The sequence below is a fragment of the Microcaecilia unicolor genome, chromosome 6 (genome assembly GCF_901765095.1).
Source record: "Microcaecilia unicolor chromosome 6, aMicUni1.1, whole genome shotgun sequence".
In the NCBI taxonomy this organism is placed as follows: Eukaryota; Metazoa; Chordata; class Amphibia; order Gymnophiona; family Siphonopidae; genus Microcaecilia; species Microcaecilia unicolor.
In genome coordinates, this window is record NC_044036.1 from 340729354 (window position 1) to 340749267 (window position 19914).

General features: G+C 46.6%; 1 protein-coding gene across 4 annotated transcripts in view; it reads left to right on the top strand.

Moving 5' to 3' along the window:
- The first annotated feature begins 1588 nt into the window (after nt 1-1588).
- Nucleotides 1589-19914, top strand: part of LOC115473537 (alpha-N-acetylgalactosaminide alpha-2,6-sialyltransferase 2-like) — a 112671-nt gene continuing 94345 nt past the window's right edge. For 3 of the 4 annotated variants that reach the window (XR_003942679.1, XM_030208586.1, XM_030208585.1), the window contains exons 1-2: nt 1589-1789; nt 6990-7067. Coding sequence is in view for 3 of the 4 variants with exons in the window: in XM_030208586.1 (XP_030064446.1) it covers nt 1650-1789; nt 6990-7067 (218 nt within the window). In the remaining variant the exon portion in view is untranslated. The remainder of the gene's footprint in view (nt 1790-6989; nt 7068-19914) is intronic. The other variant, XM_030208587.1, reaches the window with a different exon arrangement.

The window sequence follows — 19914 nt, forward strand, 5'->3', positions numbered from 1 at the left end:
AATAACTGACTCAAAAACCCTCAATTGTTTTTTTTTTGTTTTGTTTTTTTTCAATTTTTAATTACAATGTCCTTAGTATTAGATCATGTAAGTGTCTTTTTAAGACTTAAAAAAAACTGTTAAACATATCAAAAAAGCATAGAACTGATTCACTTATCTTGCCAAATATTGCCAAATATTTTTTCTCAATGCTGTGCCAATTTCTTCTTGGTGATGCGCTAGATCCAATTAGATCCAATTTCTACTAGGTAATGCACTGGTTCCTACGGTCCCGTTTCGAATATCTTCATCAGGAATAAACTGGAAGTAGCGGAAAAAAAGGAAAAAGACCGAAAAGGTCCTCTTCCAAATCCTTTTTTTTTTTTTTTTTTTTAGTAGCGAAACCAAAAAAGGAGACACGCGAGGTCAACTTAAGGGGCGCGAATGGCGAAACACGACCGTACCGAGCGCGGACAAAAGAAGACTGGCCGGCATGAGCCGGTTTCGGGCGGGAAGATGGCCGCGCATGCGTGGTGCGCATCGGCACGCGAGGGCTAGCAAATGTCTTTGCTAGTGAAGATTCCGGATTGGAGGGGCTGCCGTGGACGTCACCCATCAGTGAGAACAATCAGCCTGCTTGTCCTCGGAGAAAGCGAATGCTACATACCTGTAGAAGGTATTCTCCGAGGACAGCAGGCTGCTTGTTCTCACTGATGGGTGACGTCCACGGCAGCCCCTCCAATCCGGAATCTTCACTAGCAAAGACGTTTGCTAGCCCTCGCGCGGCCGTCTTCCCGCCCGAAACCGGCCAGTCTTCTTTTGTCCGCGCTCAGTACGGTCATGTTTCGCCGTTCGCGCCCCTTAAGTTGACCTCGTGCGTCTCCTTTTTTGGTTTCGCTACTAAAAAAAAAAAGGATTTGGAAGAGGACCTTTTCGGTCTTTTTCCTTTTTTTCCGCTACTTCCAGTTTAATCCTGATGAAGATATTCGAAATGGGACCGTAGGAACCAGTGCATTACCTAGTAGAAATTGGATCTAATTGGATCTAGCGCATCACCAAGAAGAAATTGGCACAGCATTGAGAAAAAATATTTGGCAAGATAAGTGAATCAGTTCTGTGCTTTTTTGATATGTTTAACAGTTTTTTTAAGTCTTAAAAAGACACTTACATGATCTAATACTAAGGACATTGTAATTAAAAATCGAAAAAAAACAAAAAAACAATTGAGGGTTTTTGAGTCAGTGATGACTTTTTCTACCAGCTATACAATGAACACCAATGTGTAAAAATAGCCCTAGCAGTTGAGACTTTTCCCTCATTTGCAAAAAAATCTCTGCTATAGGTGTAATTAGATTATCTAGCATATTAGCAGTGTATCTGGTGTTGGAACCTCCATTAAATAACTCCATATATTCTTGCAGAAAAAAAAGGGTCAATTCTTCCAAAGCAGCCATAAAGCAGGAAAACAAGCCAGTGCCAGCGAGTGTTTTGAAAGCCCAATTTGGGGAAGAAGGAGGTGGGAAGCTTTCTGGGGCTCCCTCCCCCTCATCCTGCTCTCTCAGGCTGAGCTCATGCTGACACGCCTTCCTCAGCCCAGATTTCACTTATGTAAGCCTGGCAGAGCGGATGAGACTCAGGGTGCAGAAACTGTTCCTGCAAGCAAGGGAAGCATGGCACTCTGTTTCAGGGTGCGAACCCAGAAGCTGAAATGGGGGGCCCTGACGGTCTCCTGCACAGCCATGCTGCTGTTTCTTTTCTGGAGCCTGGAGCTGTCTCTGACCGACCAACCGAGGGCAGGACTTTCTCCCAGGTAAGCGTTTGCCAACTTTGATAACAACAGAGTGAGGGCAAAGATTCTTTCTCTCCTGCAAGGCTCAGGAAGAGGAGGAAGTGTCCGCGGACCAGAGGTGCCTGTGTCAGCCTTTCCCCTCTGGATTTGGGATGGAGCTGCAAAACCTGTGGCAAACTCTTAAGTCACCCTTTCCCGAGTGCTGCTAAATTAGATTCATTTTTGGGATGTTGCATTCTTGGGTGTCCTTAGGACTAATGCATTTCTAACAGATCAATTAAGGTGTGTTATCACATAATCAGTGCTTTTGGGAACAATTTCCCTCTCACGCTTCCCAGTAACCTTTCCAAAATGTTAAACGCCTATTTAAAGACTTGGCTTTTTAGACAGTCTGACCGGGTTCAGCAGATAACAAAACAGTTTGGTTTTCCCTTCCTGTCCCTTGGGGTTTTTCTTTTTTGCTTGATTCTCTGTGTGGCTGATTTTTGCTTTATTATTTTCAATGCAGTTCCTTTCTGTTTCTGATTTTGTAGCCTCTGCTCGGACTATAGAGTCTTAATAAACTATAAACTTGCAGCTGAAACTCTCCTGTAACACTTTGCCCCAAATTAGGACATGACAGGACACATTCAGGTCTTTATCTGCCATCATTTACTTTGTTACTATGTTACATTTGATCCTGTTCTGTATTCCCGACTGTTGGGCTTTAATCATGTTCTTATCACAGGTTTCATTAAAGTGTGTTTGGGGACTTCAGACTCTCTCTTAGGATAAAACCAGGACTGTCTGCACTTGTCCTGTGGATCCTGCTTGGACTGTTATTAACAACAAGCAAAAAAAACCCGTTTCGCAAAAGAATGAAACGGGCGCTAGCAAGGTTATCATGTAATGGCGATTATGTTTTTACGTGAACCGCGATTCTCCCCTCGCCTCCCATCCCATCCATATCCAGCGATTCGCCTGAGTCTTGCCCTCCCATCGTTTCTGATGTACAGTATGTTGGAGTGTCCCTCTGCCTCTCCTCTCTCCCCTGCCCTCCCCTCCATGTCCAGCGATTCTCCTCTGCCACCCCCTCCCCTCTGTGTCCCGTGATTTTGACCTCCCCTCCATGTCCAGTGATTCTTCCCTCCCCTCCCATCCCATCTATGTCCAGCAATTCTCCTCTGCCATCCCCTCCCCTCCCCTCTGTGTCCCACGATTTTGGCCTCCCCTCCATGTCCAGCAATTCTCCTCTGCCCTGCCATCCCCTCTACTCCCCTCCCATTCGTGTCTCACGAGTTTCCCCTCGCCTCCCATCCCATCGATATCCAGTGATTTGCTTCTGCCCTGCCTTCCCATCCAATCCATGTCCAGCGATTCTCCCCCCCCCCTCCATGGCTAGTGACTCTGTCCTTCCTGCCGCCCTGCCCTTAAGCCATCCATCTTACCTGAGGTCGCAGCAGTGGCAGACAGGCTGGGCTCCCATCACCTCCAGTCTTCCCTTGCCTTCCCTCTCAGTGTCCCGCCCTCCTCTGACGTAATTTCGTCTTTACGCGAGGGCGGGATACTGAGAGGGAAAGGAACACTGGAGGTGAGTTGACATCAGCATGCTGTTACGAACCCAGACAGACAGCCATCCAGAGAAGCAGAGGTACAAATTATTCTATAGATGAGATGTTTCTTAAGACAACATTAGAAGATTGGACAGAAACCCCATTGTTACTAGGTCAAACTGGTCTGTGCATTTCAGCTGAAATCCCAGTTTACCCAAAATAAGCAGGACTGCAAGTCCCTTTGTACAGGGGGAGGGAACTTTAAATCCAGCTTCAGACACTGGGGCCAGTTTACACTGCCCAGCTTCAAAGCACTTCTCTGCTGATCTTGCTGTAGGTCCAGTCTAATTAATTCAAGAGAATGAATCGGGATAAGTCCAGGTAAGGGATTTGACACGAAGGTCACGTGGCATAGCCCAGACATAACTGATTCACCAATGATCAAAACTCTGGCGCTGCACGGAACAGCTTCAGAAAAATACCGCCAGGAAGGTGTGGCAAAAGTACTCCCTAATGCTTGGCACTAATTAAATGCACAAAAGAGCGCTGTTAGCATTGAGCATCAGGGAGTCCTGGGGGAGGCTTGTGTGTGGCACATGTGTTCAAGAATTGCGTGTATGCCCCAGGGGGAGCCTTTGGAGATTTCTGGGTCCCAGCATTCGTGAAACTACAAAACTTCCCTTTTGGCTCCCCCTTTTTGCTGAAATGATGGAGCCTTGCTGTTGACAGTAGGAAGAGAGGCTCCATATCCCTGGTCCGGAGTACAGACCTGCATGGGAATGGGGTTTGTGGGAATCCCATGGGAATCCTCTCCAGGGCTGCGTGGTTCCCACAGGGATGGAAGCAGCTCCAAGGGGGTCCCCGTGGGGACGGAAGCAGTTCCTGCAGGGTTCCCGTGGAAGTGTAAGCCGCACCTGTGCCAGCCTGTCACCTACCAAGTACCAAGTTCTTTGAGTATCACCTCCTCCTCCTCTTTGCAGATGTAGGAAGGCTTCCATTAACCCTCTCTGCTCCCAGGCTGATCCACAGCCTCAGCTCTGAGTCTCTGACACAGGCACGAGCATCAGAGGTCACACTGACCTATTGATGCGTGCGTTTGGTGACCTCTCAGCACACAGTGCCAGCGAATCAGAGATGAGCCTTACATGTGCCCATCAGAGTGTTCCAACTTCAATTTCTTCCTTGCCTGCAGTGCTGCGACTCGAACCCAGAGACCAAGAGAACCGACCGGATTTTGGGTTTTTTTTTCAGGTACCATTAAATTCTTGCGGGGATGGTGGAGATGGGCAAGATTCCAGCGGGGACGGGTTAGATTTCTGTCCCCATGCAGCTCTCTTGTCCGGAGCTGCTGCTGAAGACCACTGCCAATAATAGCAAACCCTTCCTCCTGCTGCTGACGTTCAACACCGGCTTCCCTGCTTCTTCAGAAATCCTGTCACCAACTCCGAGATGGCGTAGGGTTTCCCACAGTAAGGTCACCCTACTTTACCGTGCTTTTCTCTGAGCATGGGAGAATAGGTAATGATCTCATTTTAATCTAATTTGAATGCCTTCTGCACTCTCCGTTGCCGCTCTCGCTATCCCTGGCGGTGGTGGCCGTTGAGCATCAAGCGCACGAGACTGGCGCTGATGGCTTCTAGTGCCTGCGTTTGCTTCTGAGCATCGGGGCACATGTGCACGAAGGATCCCTTCCCCCTTAGTCAGTGATCAAATGATGCTCTTGGCAGCCAGTCATTTTGTTCTGTTTCTTCTCCTTCTATACAAGTAACCCTACTTCCATGCCAGACTTGGGTCACAGGGCACCATCTAGGAGAGGCGGAGCACCCTACAACCCCAGGAGCTCTCAGGGTTTCCTCCGCACTCTTTCTGGAGTCTATAAGATGTAATATGCTTGAAAATTCCTTTTGATCAAGCCTGTAGCACCTTCTGTATCCGCCACATAAGTACATAAGTAGTGCCATACTGGGAAAGACCAAAGGTCCATCTAGCCCAGCATCCTGTCACCGACAGTGGCCAATCCAGGTCAAGGGCACCTGGCACGCTCCCCAAACGTAAAAACATTCCAGACAAGTTATACCAAGTCCATTTAATAGCGGTCTATGGACTTGTCCTTTAGGAATCTATCTAACCCCTTTTTAAACTCCGTCAAGCTAACCGCCCGTACCATGTTCTCCGGCAACGAATTCCAGAGTCTAATTACACGTTGGGTGAAGAAACATTTTCTCCGATTCGTTTTAAATTTACCACACTGTAGCTTCAACTCATGCCCTCTAGTCCTAGTATTTTTGGATAGCGTGAACAGTCGCTTCACATCCACCCGATCCATTCCACTCATTATTTTATACACTTCTATCATATCTCCCCTCAGCCGTCTCTTCTCCAAGCTGAAAAGCCCTAGCCTTCTCAGCCTCTCTTCATAGGAAAGTCGTCCCATCCCCACTATCATTTTCGTCGCCCTTCGCTGTACCTTTTCCAATTCTACTATATCTTTTTGAGATACGGAGACCAGTACTGAACACAATACTCCAGGTGCGGTCGCACCATGGAGCGATACAACGGCATTATAACATCCGCACACCTGGACTCCATACCCTTCCTAATAACACCCAACATTCTATTCGCTTTCCTAGCCGCAGCAGCACACTGAGCAGAAGGTTTCAGCGTATCATCGACGACGACACCCAGATCCCTTTCTTGATCCGTAACTCCTAACGCGGAACCTTGCAAGACGTAGCTATAATTCAGGTTCCTCTTACCCACATGCATCACTTTGCACTTGTCAACATTGAACTTCATCTGCCACTTGCACGCCCATTCTCCCATTCTCGCAAGGTCCTCCTGTAATCGTTCACATTCCTCCTGCGACTTGACGACCCTGAATAATTTTGTGTCATCGGCGAATTTAATTACCTCACTAGTTATTCCCATCTCTAGGTCATTTATAAATACATTAAAAAGCAACGGACCCAGCACAGACCCCTGCGGGACCCCACTAACTACCCTCCTCCACTGAGAATACTGGCCACGCAATCCTACTCTCTGCTTCCTATCTTTCAACCAGTTCTTAATCCATAATAATACCCTACCTCCGATTCCATGACTCTGCAATTTCTTCAGGAGTCTTTCGTGCGGCACTTTGTCAAACGCCTTCTGAAAATCCAGATATACAATATCAACCGGCTCCCCATTGTCCACATGTTTGCTTACCCCCTCAAAAAAATGCATTAGATTGGTGAGGCAAGACTTCCCTTCACTAAATCCGTGCTGACTTTGTCTCATCAGTCCATGTTTTTGTATATGCTCTGCAATTTTATTCTTAATAATAGCCTCCACCATCTTGCCCGGCACCGACGTCAGACTCACCGGTCTATAATTTCCCGGATCTCCTCTGGAACCCTTCTTAAAAATCGGAGTAACATTGGCTACCCTCCAGTCTTCCGGTACTACACTACTTCTCCCTCTCCACCTGATTCTCAGAATGATCACCTCTGGTCTTTTCTCTTTTACTATGATGGTCGGGGTTTTTTTTAATTCACTTTTTTTGTCATCAGGATGGGAATGTCCCAGGTGATCAAATCCTCTTCATCATTTTCTATAATTCTCTTGAAGTCGTGATCCCAATGCTTTTCTGGTACAGCGAAGATAAGGCTCAGATGGATAAAATGTTACCTTGTGTTGTCTTTTTGTAGACAAACCTTCTTCCATTGGAACTTTGCAGCCAGTCACAAGATGAGTAACCGTTTCCAGTTCTTCGTTACAGAATCCATGTAAGTCTGTTTCCTCAGTTTTTCTTTGCTCACTTTTAATCTCTCATCCTTAGGGTTCAGTTCAGCTTTCCATTCATGTGTTCAGTTTCAATAGAAACAGGGTTAAATGCCACATAACTGGCTATCTGTGAATTTTCAGCAGGGATGTGGCTGGCCATGAGCCGCTGAAAGTTCACAGTTAGTGGCTAGCCAGTTATATTGCATGATATAACCAGCTATCTACCAATTTCCAGCATGAGTTTGGCGGCCATATTTGGCCATATTTGGCCTGTAATATCTTTGGTCAGTTCAAACTTAACCGGCCAGCACTGAATATTGGCTTTGGCCAGTTAAGTTTGAATTGGCCAAAAATAAACCGGATATTCAATGTCGGTCACTGGAAACGGCCTGACATTGAAGATCTGGGCTTGTCCCTGACCCTGGAAGTTAGCCAGGCTAGCTCCCAAAGTCTGAATATTGGGCCTTAAGTATTTTATTTATTCTGCATTTGTACCCCACATTTTCCAATCAGGTTGTTGATTCAGTGTGGCTTACAGTTTAGTAAAATTAGGCTTGTGACATTTTCGTTGGGGGTTAGCGGGTGTTGTTGATTACTTTCTGTTAGTGGTCGTGTTTCATGGTGTTTTGTATTGTTGAATAGTCAGCCTGTGTGGGCTCTTCGAAGAAAGATTGTCTGAAGAAGTGGGCTTTCAGGTGTTTTCGAAAGGTTAATTAGTTGGTGGTACGTTTTAGGACTTTCGGTATTGTGTTCCAGATTTTGGGACAGATGTATGTGAAGCTGGTTGAGTGTACAGATTTGTATTTTAGGCCTTGGCATTTGGGGAAGTGAAGAGTGAGGTAGGTTCCTGTGCCTTTGATTGCATTGGAACAGAGAGGGGGGTACCGGCGGAGGAGAAGATAAGGCCCAGAGGAGGTGACAACCCAGATTCTTAGCTCAAGGAATTCCACATGTTAGGAGAAGGCATAGATCATTTTCCCCAGAGGGCTGGAGGCAGGGTAAAAACTACGATTCCCAGCAGCCCTTGAGGAGGTCTTACAACAGAATCAAAAACTTCCTATCCCAGCAGCCCCCAGTGGAGCCCAAGGGAAAGGCAGGTAAAGGTGAAACCCAAAACACGGTCGGGAGTCCAAGAATGGAGGGGGAGCCTCTAAGTAGAACAAATCATGGGGGGGGGGGGGGGAGGATCAGCTGGAGAATGGGTGGGGTGAGGAGCTCATGGAATGGAAGGAGGAAGAAATGGAGGAGGAAGTGAGGCAAGAGGAATTGATGGATATTGCAGCTCTGGCAAGATCCAAAGGTGGAAAGTTCAAACAGCAGGTAACCACTTGGTGTGGGGTCTTGGTAAAAAAAGAAAGGCAGTGGCTATCGTGGAGGAGCCAGGAAGCGCAACTGGGAGCTAGCCAGGAGATTGAGCTGGCCAGAGAAGGGTGGGACCTCTGGAAGCTCTCTCCCTCTGAACTGCTGGTGGGATTTTTAAACTGCTTGTTTTTGAACTGCCTGTTTGGAAGTGCTTGTTTTCTTTGAACTGCTTATTTTGAATTGCATCATTGTGACGGCTGAGATTCATGCCCTGTTTGTGTTGAACTGCAGTATTGAAGCTGATGGGGGATTTCTGAGCTGGGTGTTTATGAACTGCATTTTTAAAGCTGTTGAGATTCCTGAACTGTTTTGCTTTTGGAACTGCATTATTAAAACTACTGGGTGGTGGGGGGGGGGGGGGGGGGGGTAACTGTTTGGTTTTGGAATTATATTCTTGAAACTGCTGGAGTTATTTTCCTGACTATATATTTTGGGAGCTGTGCTGAAATAGTGCTGCTGAGGGTGTTGTATCCCGGTGGATTATCATATATAAAACTCGGGCCGGAGGCCTGAGTTTCCCTTAAAGCAGCGGAGGGATCCTTCACAACATACATAGTTCTAAGTACATAAGTAATGCCACACTGGGAAAAGACCAAGGGTCCATCGAGCCCAGCATCCTGTCCATGACAGCGGCCAATCCAGGCCAAGGGCACCTGGTGAGCTTCCCAAACGTACAAACATTCTATACGTTATTCCTGGAATTGTGGATTTTTCCCAAGTCCATTTAGTAGTGGTTTATGGACTTGTCCTTTAGGAAACCGTCCAACCCCTTTTTAAACTCTGCTAAGCTAACCGCCTTCACCACTTTCTCCGGCAACGAATTCCAGAGTTTAATTATACGTTGGGTGAAGAAAAATTTTCTCCGATTTGTTTTAAATTTACTACACTGTAGTTTCATCGCATGCCCCCTAGTCCTAGTATTTTTGGAAAGCGTGAACAGATGCTTCACATCCACCTGTTCCACTCCACTCATTATTTTATATACCTCTATCATGTCTCCCCTCAGCCGTCTCTTCTCCAAGCTGAAAAGCCCTAGCCTCCTTAATCTTTCTTCATAGGGAAGTCGTCCCATCCCCGCTATCATTTTAGTCGCCCTTCGCTGCACCTTTTCCAATTCTACTATATCTTTCTTGAGATGTGGCGACCAGAATTGAACACAATACTCAAGGTGCGGTCGCACCATGGAGCGATACAACGGTAGATATTTCTCCTCTTAGCACAACTGTGACAATTTTCGTTAGTTGCCATTTGTTTGGGTTTTTGTGTTTCTTGGTCTTCTTTCTGTTCTTTTGTTGTGGCTGTCCATTAAGTGAGTGATTTCTATTTTTAAGAGTGCCTTTTCCGACTGTCCAGGTTCTCCTCAGGAAGAGGGTGGCTTTTCCCGCTGGGTGGTGTAGGACGCAGGGTATAGGTATGTTGTTGTGCTCACTTTCATTGTATGCAAATCAATCTCATGCATATTCATTGTGGGTATCATGAAAACATGACTGTCTAGGTGTGACCCGAGGACTGGATTGAGAACCCATGGTCTAAAGAAAAGTGAGCAAGCTCTAGTACAGTGTTTCCCAAGTCCGGTCCTGGACTACCCCTTGCCAGTCAGGTTTTCAGGATATCCACAACGAATATGCATGAACTTGATTTGCATATAGTGCCTCTATTACATGCAGATCTCTTTCATGCATATTCATTGTGGATATCCTGAAAACCTGACTGGCAAGAGGTATTCCAGGACTGGTCTTGAGAAACATTGCTCTAGTTCCTTGGTCTTCAGTTCCAGTCCTTTAGGGCGACCAACGGGCCAGGTTTTCAGGATATCCCTCAGACCCTCATAAATATGTATAAGAGATTTGCTTATGATGGAGTTAGTGGGCATGTAAATATCCTGAGAACCTGAGCTGGTAGCGACCCTTGAGGAAGACTGAGGCCCTAGTCATGGGGTGGGGGTGGGGGATAATTTTATAACACGAGATTAGTGTGAATTGACCCTACTACTACTACTTAACATTTCTAGAGCGCTACTAGGGTTACGCAGCGCTGTACAATTTAACAAAGAGAGACAGTCCCTGCTCAAAGAGCTTACAATCTAATAGATAAGAGTGAGACAAATATAGGACAATCAAGCCATTGTGACATCACTGATGAGGTTGGCTCTTAGGCATTGGTGGAATGAGGCATTATGACATCACAATCTCAGCTCTGGTTAAATCACTGCTATATGTAATACTACTACTACTACTTAACATTTCTAGAGCACTACTAGGGTTACGCAGCGCTGTAAATTTAACAAAGAGAGACAGTCCCTGCTCAAAGAGCTTACAATCTAATAGACAAGTGAACGGTCGTTCCGATAGGGGCAGTCAAATTGGGGCAGTCTGGATTCACTGAACGGTAAGGGTTAGGTGCCGAACGCAGCATTGAAGAGGTGGGCTTTAAGCAAAGACTTGAAGACGGGCAGGGAGGGGGCTTGGCGTAAGGGTTCAGGAAGGTTGTTCCAAGCATAGGGTGAGGCGAGGCAGAATGAGCGGAGCCTGGAGTTGGCGGTGGTGGAAAAGGGTACTGAGAGGAGGGATTTGTCCTGTGAACGGAGGTTACGGGCGGGAACGTAAGGGGAGATGAGGGTAGAAAGATAGTGAGGGGCAGCAGACTGAGTGCATTTGTAGGTAAGAAGGAGAAGCTTGAATTGAATGCGGTATCTAATAAGGTGCAGTTTTCAGGTGGATTATCTGTGATAAAATGTTTGTTTACAGAAACATGTCCCCGCTGCAGGAGAACGTACCTAGCTTATCCACATTTTGAAATCCCCCCTGCATTGTTTACACTGCATACATTGTAAACTTAGATTGTGAGCCCACTAGGGAGAGAGAAAGTACTTGCATATATTAAATGTAAACCGCTTTGGTTGTACTGCAGAAAGGCGATATATCAAATCCATGACCCTCTACCTGCAAAGAATGTGGGCTAAAGAAATACCTCCATGGCACTGGCCATTGCATGAAGTTTCAGATCAGTGGGGGCAAAGTGGAAAGGACTTGCGAGCCTCAGGGTCAGCCCAACTGTTAGCGGACCTGCCAAGTCTCCCTCTTTCAGCGGGAAACTCCTGCTTTTGCAGGTCTACTGCTGCCTAGAAGCTGGAATCTCCTGCCAAGTGGCCTACCCGTCCAGTGGCAGCAGGAAACACCTCCATAAAGCACCATCTCATAATGCTGCTGATCAGGGGCGTAGCTAGGTGAGGCCACTTTAGCCCTGGCCCCCCTGCTTTCAACACCCCCCCCCCCCACCGCCGATCCTCCCCTGCCACATTCGACCTCCCCCTTCCCGCCGCTGCCAACCCTTCCCCGCCGCCATCAGGTACCTTTGCTGGCGGGGGGGGGGTCCTCAACCCCCACCAGCCGAAGTCAGCGCCGGTCTCCGGTGCGTTGCTGATCCGGATTCCGTGAGTCCCGACGTGCAGGAAATCAGGACTCACAGAAACAGAATCCAGATCAGCGAATGCGCTGGACTCGGAGACCGGCGCTGAAGGGGACTTCGGCTGGTGGGGAGGTTAGGGACCCCTGCCAGCAAAGGTACCTGGCGGGGGAGGGTTGGTGGTGGCGGGAGGGGGCATGAAAATTGGCAGGGGGGGGGACTAAAATGTGCCCCCTCACCTCGGGCTCTGGACCCCTCTTCCGCCAAAGTCTGGCTACGCCCCTGCTGCTGATTCCATGGCAGCAGAAGATGGCATTATATGAAGGCATTTCCTGCTGCTGCTGGACGGGAAGACCACTCCTTTTCCCGCTGGGCGTTGGCCGCGAATCACTCGGGATGGGGGTAGCAATAGGTGAAGCAGGGCGGAGCAATGGAGGGGGCGAGGCAGAGTGGGGTGGCTTGGAGTGGGCCCCGAGTGGGTTGTCCTCCTTGGTATCTCTGCGTTAGACTGGACTAGACAATCGCCTAGGGCAGCAGCTTTGGGGGGGGAGGGGAAGGGGTACCAAAGAACAGCTGCAGTCAAATCAAAACAATGGACTGACAACCAGGTGAGCTCAAAGAAACAGGACACGCATCTTGAATCAGTGCAGAGTTTGGGGGGGGGGGGGGGTTCAAGCAGCCTATTTATTCCATTTATTCTGGGAGGGCTGGTGTTGGAGTGACCATGATTATTGTTGGGGAGTGAGGCCTAGTGTTTAGAGTGGTGGACTTTGGTCCTGGGGAACTGAGTTCGATTCCCACTTCAGGCACAGGCAGCTCCTTCTGACTCTGGGCAAGTCACTTAACCCGCCATTGCCCCATGTAAGCCACATTGAGCCTGCCATGAGTGGGAAAGCGCAGGGTACAAATGTAACAAAAATAAAATAGATACTATTGGAGATTCTACATGGAATGTTGCTACTATTGGAGATTCTACATGGAATGTTGCTATTCCACTAGCAACATTCCATGTAGAAGGCTGCGCAGGCTTCTGTTTCTGTGAGTCTGACGTCCTGCAAGTCACTTAACCCTCCATTGCCCCATGTAAGCCGCATTGAGCCTGCCATGAGTGGGAAAGCGCAGGGTACAAATGTAACAAAAATAAAATAGATACTATTGGAGATTCTACATGGAATGTTGCTACTATTGGAGATTCTACATGGAATGTTGCTACTATTGGAGATTCTATATGAAATGTTGCTACTATTGGAGATTCTGTTGCTACTATTGGAGATTCTACATGGAATGTTGCTACTATTGGAGATTCTGTTGCTACTATTGGAGATTCTACATGGAATGTTGCTATTATTGGAGATTCTACATGGAATGTTGCTATTCCACTAGCAACATTCCATGTAGAAGATTGCGCAGGCTTCTGTTTCTGTGAGTCTGACGTCCTGCACGTCCTGAACCTCAGCCAAAACCGAATTCACAGAAGCAGCTTAGCTATTGAAAGAAAGAGAAAATGTATTATGCAAACTGGTAAAGGGCAGATTCCAAACCCATAAAACAAATATTTGTGCTCAAATAACCTGAGGTGAAATAAAATCAAAGCCTGGCACTGATAATCTGACCCGTTTTCTAAACTTTTGTATAAAATCCAATAAACATCGAAACGGAGAAAATGTCAGCAGAAAACGTCCGTATCGTTTATCCATCCAAACCAACAGCCTAGTGTCTTTTCTCCTTCAGAGATCCTCTGTGCTTGTCCCTTGCGTTCTCAAATTTGGATCCTGTTCTTTTCTTCGCCTTCTCCCCTTTGGGGCGTCTTTCAACCTGGCAGGTCCCTTCTCGCTGGGGCTTCTAGCTCAGTTAGGACTACGGCTGGGCTGGTGTTAGACATGCAGGGGCCCCAAAAGCCTGCCTGGAAGCTATGCCTCTTTCAGATTGAGGCAGGTCGGGGCTCCCTGTGGCATGCGGACCCAGAACAATTGCCCTAACACCGGCCCTGGCTCTGATATAGCCCACTTATTTTCCATGTTAAATTTACGTCTGTGTTTAGGCCGAGTTCTCCTGTGGCAAAACGTGTGCTAGAAATGCAGTTTCAGTTTAGTGCATATTCCATGCAAGTGGCTGGAAAAGAGCGGCATCTGGAATTACTTACTACTACTACTACTACTTAGCATTTCTATAGCGCTACAAGGGTTACGCAGCGCTGTACAAGTTAAGACATGGGGAAGGACAGTCCCTGCTCAAGAGAGCTTACTTACAGTACAGGGAAGTGCATTGAATTTATAGCGTTTTTCTTCACCTCTTAGCGTTCATTTTTAACGCCAGCCCAAGAGGCAATGTCAAGTTTTAAACTTCCATTTACACTTCCCACTGCAGCTCCTTGTGACTCTGGGTGAGTCACTTAGCCCTCCATTGCCCCAGGTGCAAAGTAAGCACCTGTATATAAGCGCAGAAAGGTGGTATATCAAGCCCCCATCCCCCTTTCTCTACTTCAGTGGCCCGATTTAATTATTATTAGCATTTGTATAGCGCTACCAGACGCACGCAGCGCTGAACAACTGACACAGAGAGACAGTCCCTGCTCAAAAGAGCTTACAATCTAAAAATTAAGCCTTTCCCCACAGAAATCCAGGATCCCCTAGGATTCACCCCCACATACGCCCCCTAGCTGAACTTTCACGACACTACCACTAGGGGATTATGCTGCCAAATAAGGGAGCCTGACCCTTTAGCGCAGGGGTGTCAAACCTCAGTCCAGGAGGGCTGCAACCCAGTCAGATGTTTTGGATATCCCTAATTCATTAGATATATTTGCATACAGTGAGGCAATGCATGCAAATATAACACGTGCATATTCATGAGAGAATTATAGTCTGACACCTCGGCTTCAGCAGTCTTACCACAAGACTAATACTATGGAGCTGAAGCTGCCATTTTGAATAAGGGAGCCAAGGGGACCAGAGCCCTAGGGGAACATTCCTGCCTCCTCCTACCCGCCAAGGAGATCCCCTGTAGGTGCAGGGGATTAAAAGGAGGGTTCTGTTACTCAGAGATCTGGGATTGGAGGGTGGAGGCAGGGACTGGGTCCCAAAGGACTCCATTACAAATGGAAGAAGGGTGATGTGGGTTCCTGGGGGAGTTACTTCCAATGAATTGTGGTGGAGAAAGGGGGTAAGGCTTTACAAATGGATCAGGAGGTATGGGGGGGGGGGTCTCCTAAGCACTGACCTCTTTATGTTTCTCTCCAGCAGCATTGGTCCACCCTCCATTGCCAGAAAGTTACCACATTTTTGGAGATATTTTCAATTTCGAAAGAAAATGTGCAGTATAACAAGTGTCAACAATAAAGTAAACTAATACAAAAATAAACAAAATTACACTGTGTTTGGCCAAACAGATAAAATGCAACACTTAGCTTATAGTCCTACGTTGCCACCGTTTCACCGTTCTGTGGCTTCATCAGGGACTGGCGTTGCAACTGCTTTCCATGATTTTTTAGTAAACGCTTCCTGAGATAAAATGGCACCATTTTATCTGAGGAAGAGTTTACTAAGTGTGTTGCATTTTATCTGTTTGGCGCTTTCCTGGATTTAAAATCGGTTCTGGTCAGAATTGCATAATATAAATTTAGCAATTCAGCACTTAAAAAAAATGTAAAATAAGAAGAGATATCAACAAATCCCTATAATAGACACAAAATCATTCACGGCGAAGCCCTAGCCTACATGTCTGAGTTAATAGACTTACCACCCAGAAACGCCAAAAGATCATCCCGAACCTTCCTTAACCTCCACTTCCCCAATTGCAAGGGCTTGAAATACAAGGCGCTACACACGTCAACCTTTTCTCACATGAGCACGCAGTTTTGGAATACACTCCTGCTTATAATCGAACGAGAAAAACGCCCAAGTTCTGACCTAAATCGGGAGATGGACGTTTATCTCACAAAAACGAATAAAGCGGTATAATCGAAAGCCGATTTTTGGACGTTTTCAACTGCAATCCGTCGCGGATGCGGACAAAGTTGATGGGGGCGTGTCAGAGGTGTGGCGAAGGCGGAACTGGGGCGTGGTTATCTGCCGAACAGAGATGGGCGCATTTCACCGATAATGGGAAAAAAGTATGCGTTTTTAGCTAGAATTTAGGACACTTTTCCTGGACCCTGTTTTTTCACGAATAAGGCCCCAAAAAGTGCCCTAAATGACCAGATGACCACTGGAGGGAATCGGGGATGACCTCCCCTGACTCCCCCAGTGGTCACTAACCCCCTCCCACCACAAAAAATGAAGTTTCTCAACTTTTTATTTTCACCCTCAAATGTCATACCCAGCTCCCTGACAGCAGTATGCAGGTCACTGGAGGAGTTGTTAGGGGGTGCAGTGGACTTCAGGCAGGTGGACCCAGGCCCATCCCCCCTACCTGTTACAATTGTGCTGCTTAATGCTTATTAGTCGTCCAACCCCCCCAAACCCACTGTACCCACATGTAGGTGCCCCCCTTCACCCCTTAGGGCTATAGTAATGGTGTAGACTTGTGGGCAGTGGGTTTTGAGGGGGATTTGGGGGGCTCAACACACAAGGGAAGGGTGCTATGCACCTGGGAGCTCTTTTACCTTTTTTTTTTTGTTTTGTAAAAGTGCCCCCTAGGGTGCCCGGTTGATGTCCTGGCATGTGAGGGGGACCAGTGCACTACGAATCCTGGCCCCTCCCACGAACAAATGCCTTGGATTTATTCATTTTTGAGCTGGGCGCTTTCATTTTCCATTATCGCTGAAAAACAAAAACGCCCAGCTCACACATTGTTGAATAAAACATGGGCGTCTATTTTTTCCCAAAATACGGTTCGGTCCGCCCCTTCACGGACCCGTTCTTGGAGATAAACGCCCATGGAGTTAGGCGTTTTCGTTCAATTATGCCCCTCACTGCCGCGCAACTTAAGAACGATCCATGAGCAAGCTTCCTTCCGCAGATTATTGAAGACCCATCTTTTTAAAAAAATTTACGGAAAGAACCAAAACACATAAAGTCCATACTTACTGTTCATTAATGCATCATACATCCACTTCTGAACTCTCATTCCCGTAATATCACATCACCCATACCTTTACTCACAGAAAGATATATACCATATGTCTTCATGCCTTATTATCGCCCTCTAAGCTCCCATTGTCTCCTTCCAACGTTTCAATGTTTGTGTTCCATTGTTACATTCCTTAACGACACCTCGATTGTCTCGCATAACTCTGTAGAATGTAATCCATAACCAATCTGTAACAAATTGTATTTCCATCATTTAACTCATATTGTAAGCCACACTGAACCCGCAAAAAGGTGGGAAAATGTGGGATACAAATGCAATAAATAAATAAATACCAGTGGCTCTCATTGTATCCGCTGTAAACCTAGGACGTAAGGTCCGATAGGTTTCTGAGGGATTCTCTTCATACAAAAACATTTTTTGCAATAACCACATTGCCAAACACAGTGTCATTTTGTTTATTTTTATATTTTCAATTTCCCATGAATAATGCAACATGCAAAGTTTAGCAAAAGCTTCAGTATTCATTTTGCGTAATTATGAGCTGCTCTGCATACATTTTTAACACCTGATGGGACAGATTTCCATGCACTTTGGTGAAATAATGAGCATCAAGCACAATGAATGGGCATTTGAGGGTTTAATGGCTGTGAATTTCTCTTCAAAGGGCTCCATGGCCATAATGCAGCTGAGTAAATAGACCCTCTTAGAATGTAACTTGCCTTTGTTTGGATTTCAAAAGATGTAGAATTTCCAAGTTACCCAGTTCCTGGAGGGAGATTTTCAGCCAATTCTGGATTTCTACCAATCTCATCCTGATGCATTATGGGATCTGCAGCACTGATTTCATTGGGTGGAACCAGGCCTTTAATGGAAGAAGTAACTAACTTGTTAGTCTCACTCTCACACACAAGGAATGACTCGGGCTACACATACTGCAGCGGGACATGTTTATCCACTCCTACCCTAGCTGAGATAATATTTAACCATCTCTCCGACCTCATGTTCAACTTTCTTTAAATGTCTAATTCCTCTTACTCTCTTACCCTATCTATATGTGTTATGTGTTTTGTGTTATGTTGTGAGGTGAGTACAATGTCTTGTGCTCACCTCACAACATAACACAAAAATTTCTCCACCATAATCACACCATACTGTTCTCTTCCTGTCTCACAAAACTTGAAAATTCTTGGAGTCACCATTGACCGAAACCTCACTCTTGATGCCCACATGAAAAACACGACAAAAAAGATGTTCTACACCATGTGGAAAAAGAGTAAAACCTTTCTTCCCGAGATACATCTTCCGTACCCTGGTACAATCAATGGTAATAAGTCATCTGGACTACTGAAATGCACTGTATGCTGGGTGCAAAGAACAGACAATCAAAAAACTCCAAACTGCCCAGAATACGGCCGCCAGACTCATATTTGGAAAAACTAAATATGAAAGTGCAAAACCCTTAAGAGAGAAACTTCACTGGCTCCCACTTAAGGAACGCACTGCGTTCAAGATCTGCACGATTGTACACAAAATCATTCACGCAGACGCCCCAATCTACATGCTAAACCTCGTGGACCTACCTCCCAGAAACGCCACAAGATCATCCCGCAAATTTCTGAACCTGCACTTCCCTAGCTGTAAAGGACTAAAATACAAGCTGATGCATGCCACGACCTTCTCTTACATGAGCACGCAGTTACGGAATGAATTACCTACAGACCTGAAAACAATTGACGAAACAACTATCTTTCACAAATCTCTGAAGACATATTTCTTCAACAAAGCCTACAATGAGAACCTATAACCTCACTAATCCACCTCACCAACCCACTCAGTTATGAAAGCCCACCTTCTACACCTACCCTGATTACTCCCTTCTCTCTTCCTTTACTTAATCTCTGCACATCACTAACTGTATCCGATATCCTGGAATGACAATGTGAACAAAATTCTGTAAGCCACATTGAGCCTGTAAATAGGTGGGAAAATGTGGGATACAAATGCAATAAATAAATAAATAAATAAATCTTTGCTTATACCCTTCACTATCAATTAAAATGTTCTATTATATACCTGGTTGACATTGTAAGTAGTAACTATGCCATACTTTAAATTGTTATTTGAATATTTTTACTGCTGTAATTGTCTATTGGTTATGTTTGATCTATTCTTACTGTACACTGCCTTGAGTGAATTCCTTTGCAAAGGCGGTAAATAAATCCTAAGAAATAAATATGTTCAAAACCAAGACTGGCCAAAATTCTCCCTTCTGGAACTGGGTAACTTGGCAGCTCTTGAATAATCAAATCCATAGGCACACACTTCCGGTGGGGCTTCTCTTACCCGGAGGGCGATTTACATTGTAGAAGAACATTTTCAGGTATTTCTGCTTGATAAACTTGTAGCCCACAGCAGTGGCGTTCCGTGCTTGGCTGACACCCGGGGCGGATCGGTGCAGTGCAACACGGCGACCCCCCCGGGCGTGGCACGGCACCCCCCCCCCCCGGCATGGACCCCCCGGTGCAGCGTCTCTCACTCCCCCCCCCCCACAGTCCCCACTTGCCTACCAGCTGAGCTCTGTGCACGGCACCTCGAATCTGCAGCGCTGCTGACTGTAAAAGAAGAAAACCATCTCGTCATTGGCCCTTCACTCACTGTGTCCCGCCCTCGAGGAAATAGGAAGTTACATCAGAGGGCGGGACTCAGCGCTGCAGATTCGAGGGGCCGTGCACGGAGCTCAGCTGATAGGCAGGTGGGGGGGACTGTCGGATGGGGGGGGGAGTGAGAGGTGCTGCGCACCCCCCCACCCGTTGACACCCGGGGCGGACCGCCCCCACCGCCCCCCCCTTGGTACGCCACTGGCCCACAGTACAATAAAATCTGTAGTTCCTGTTTTTAACTCATTTAATCAACACTTCAGATACCACAATGCTTCAGGAGGGGTAACCTAGAAAACCAGGTCAGGCCTAAAATCTTCCTCCAGAAACAGTCACTTCACAGCTCTGTGCAAAGGTTGGCCAACAGAGAATCGTTCACTTTGGATGAAGCTAA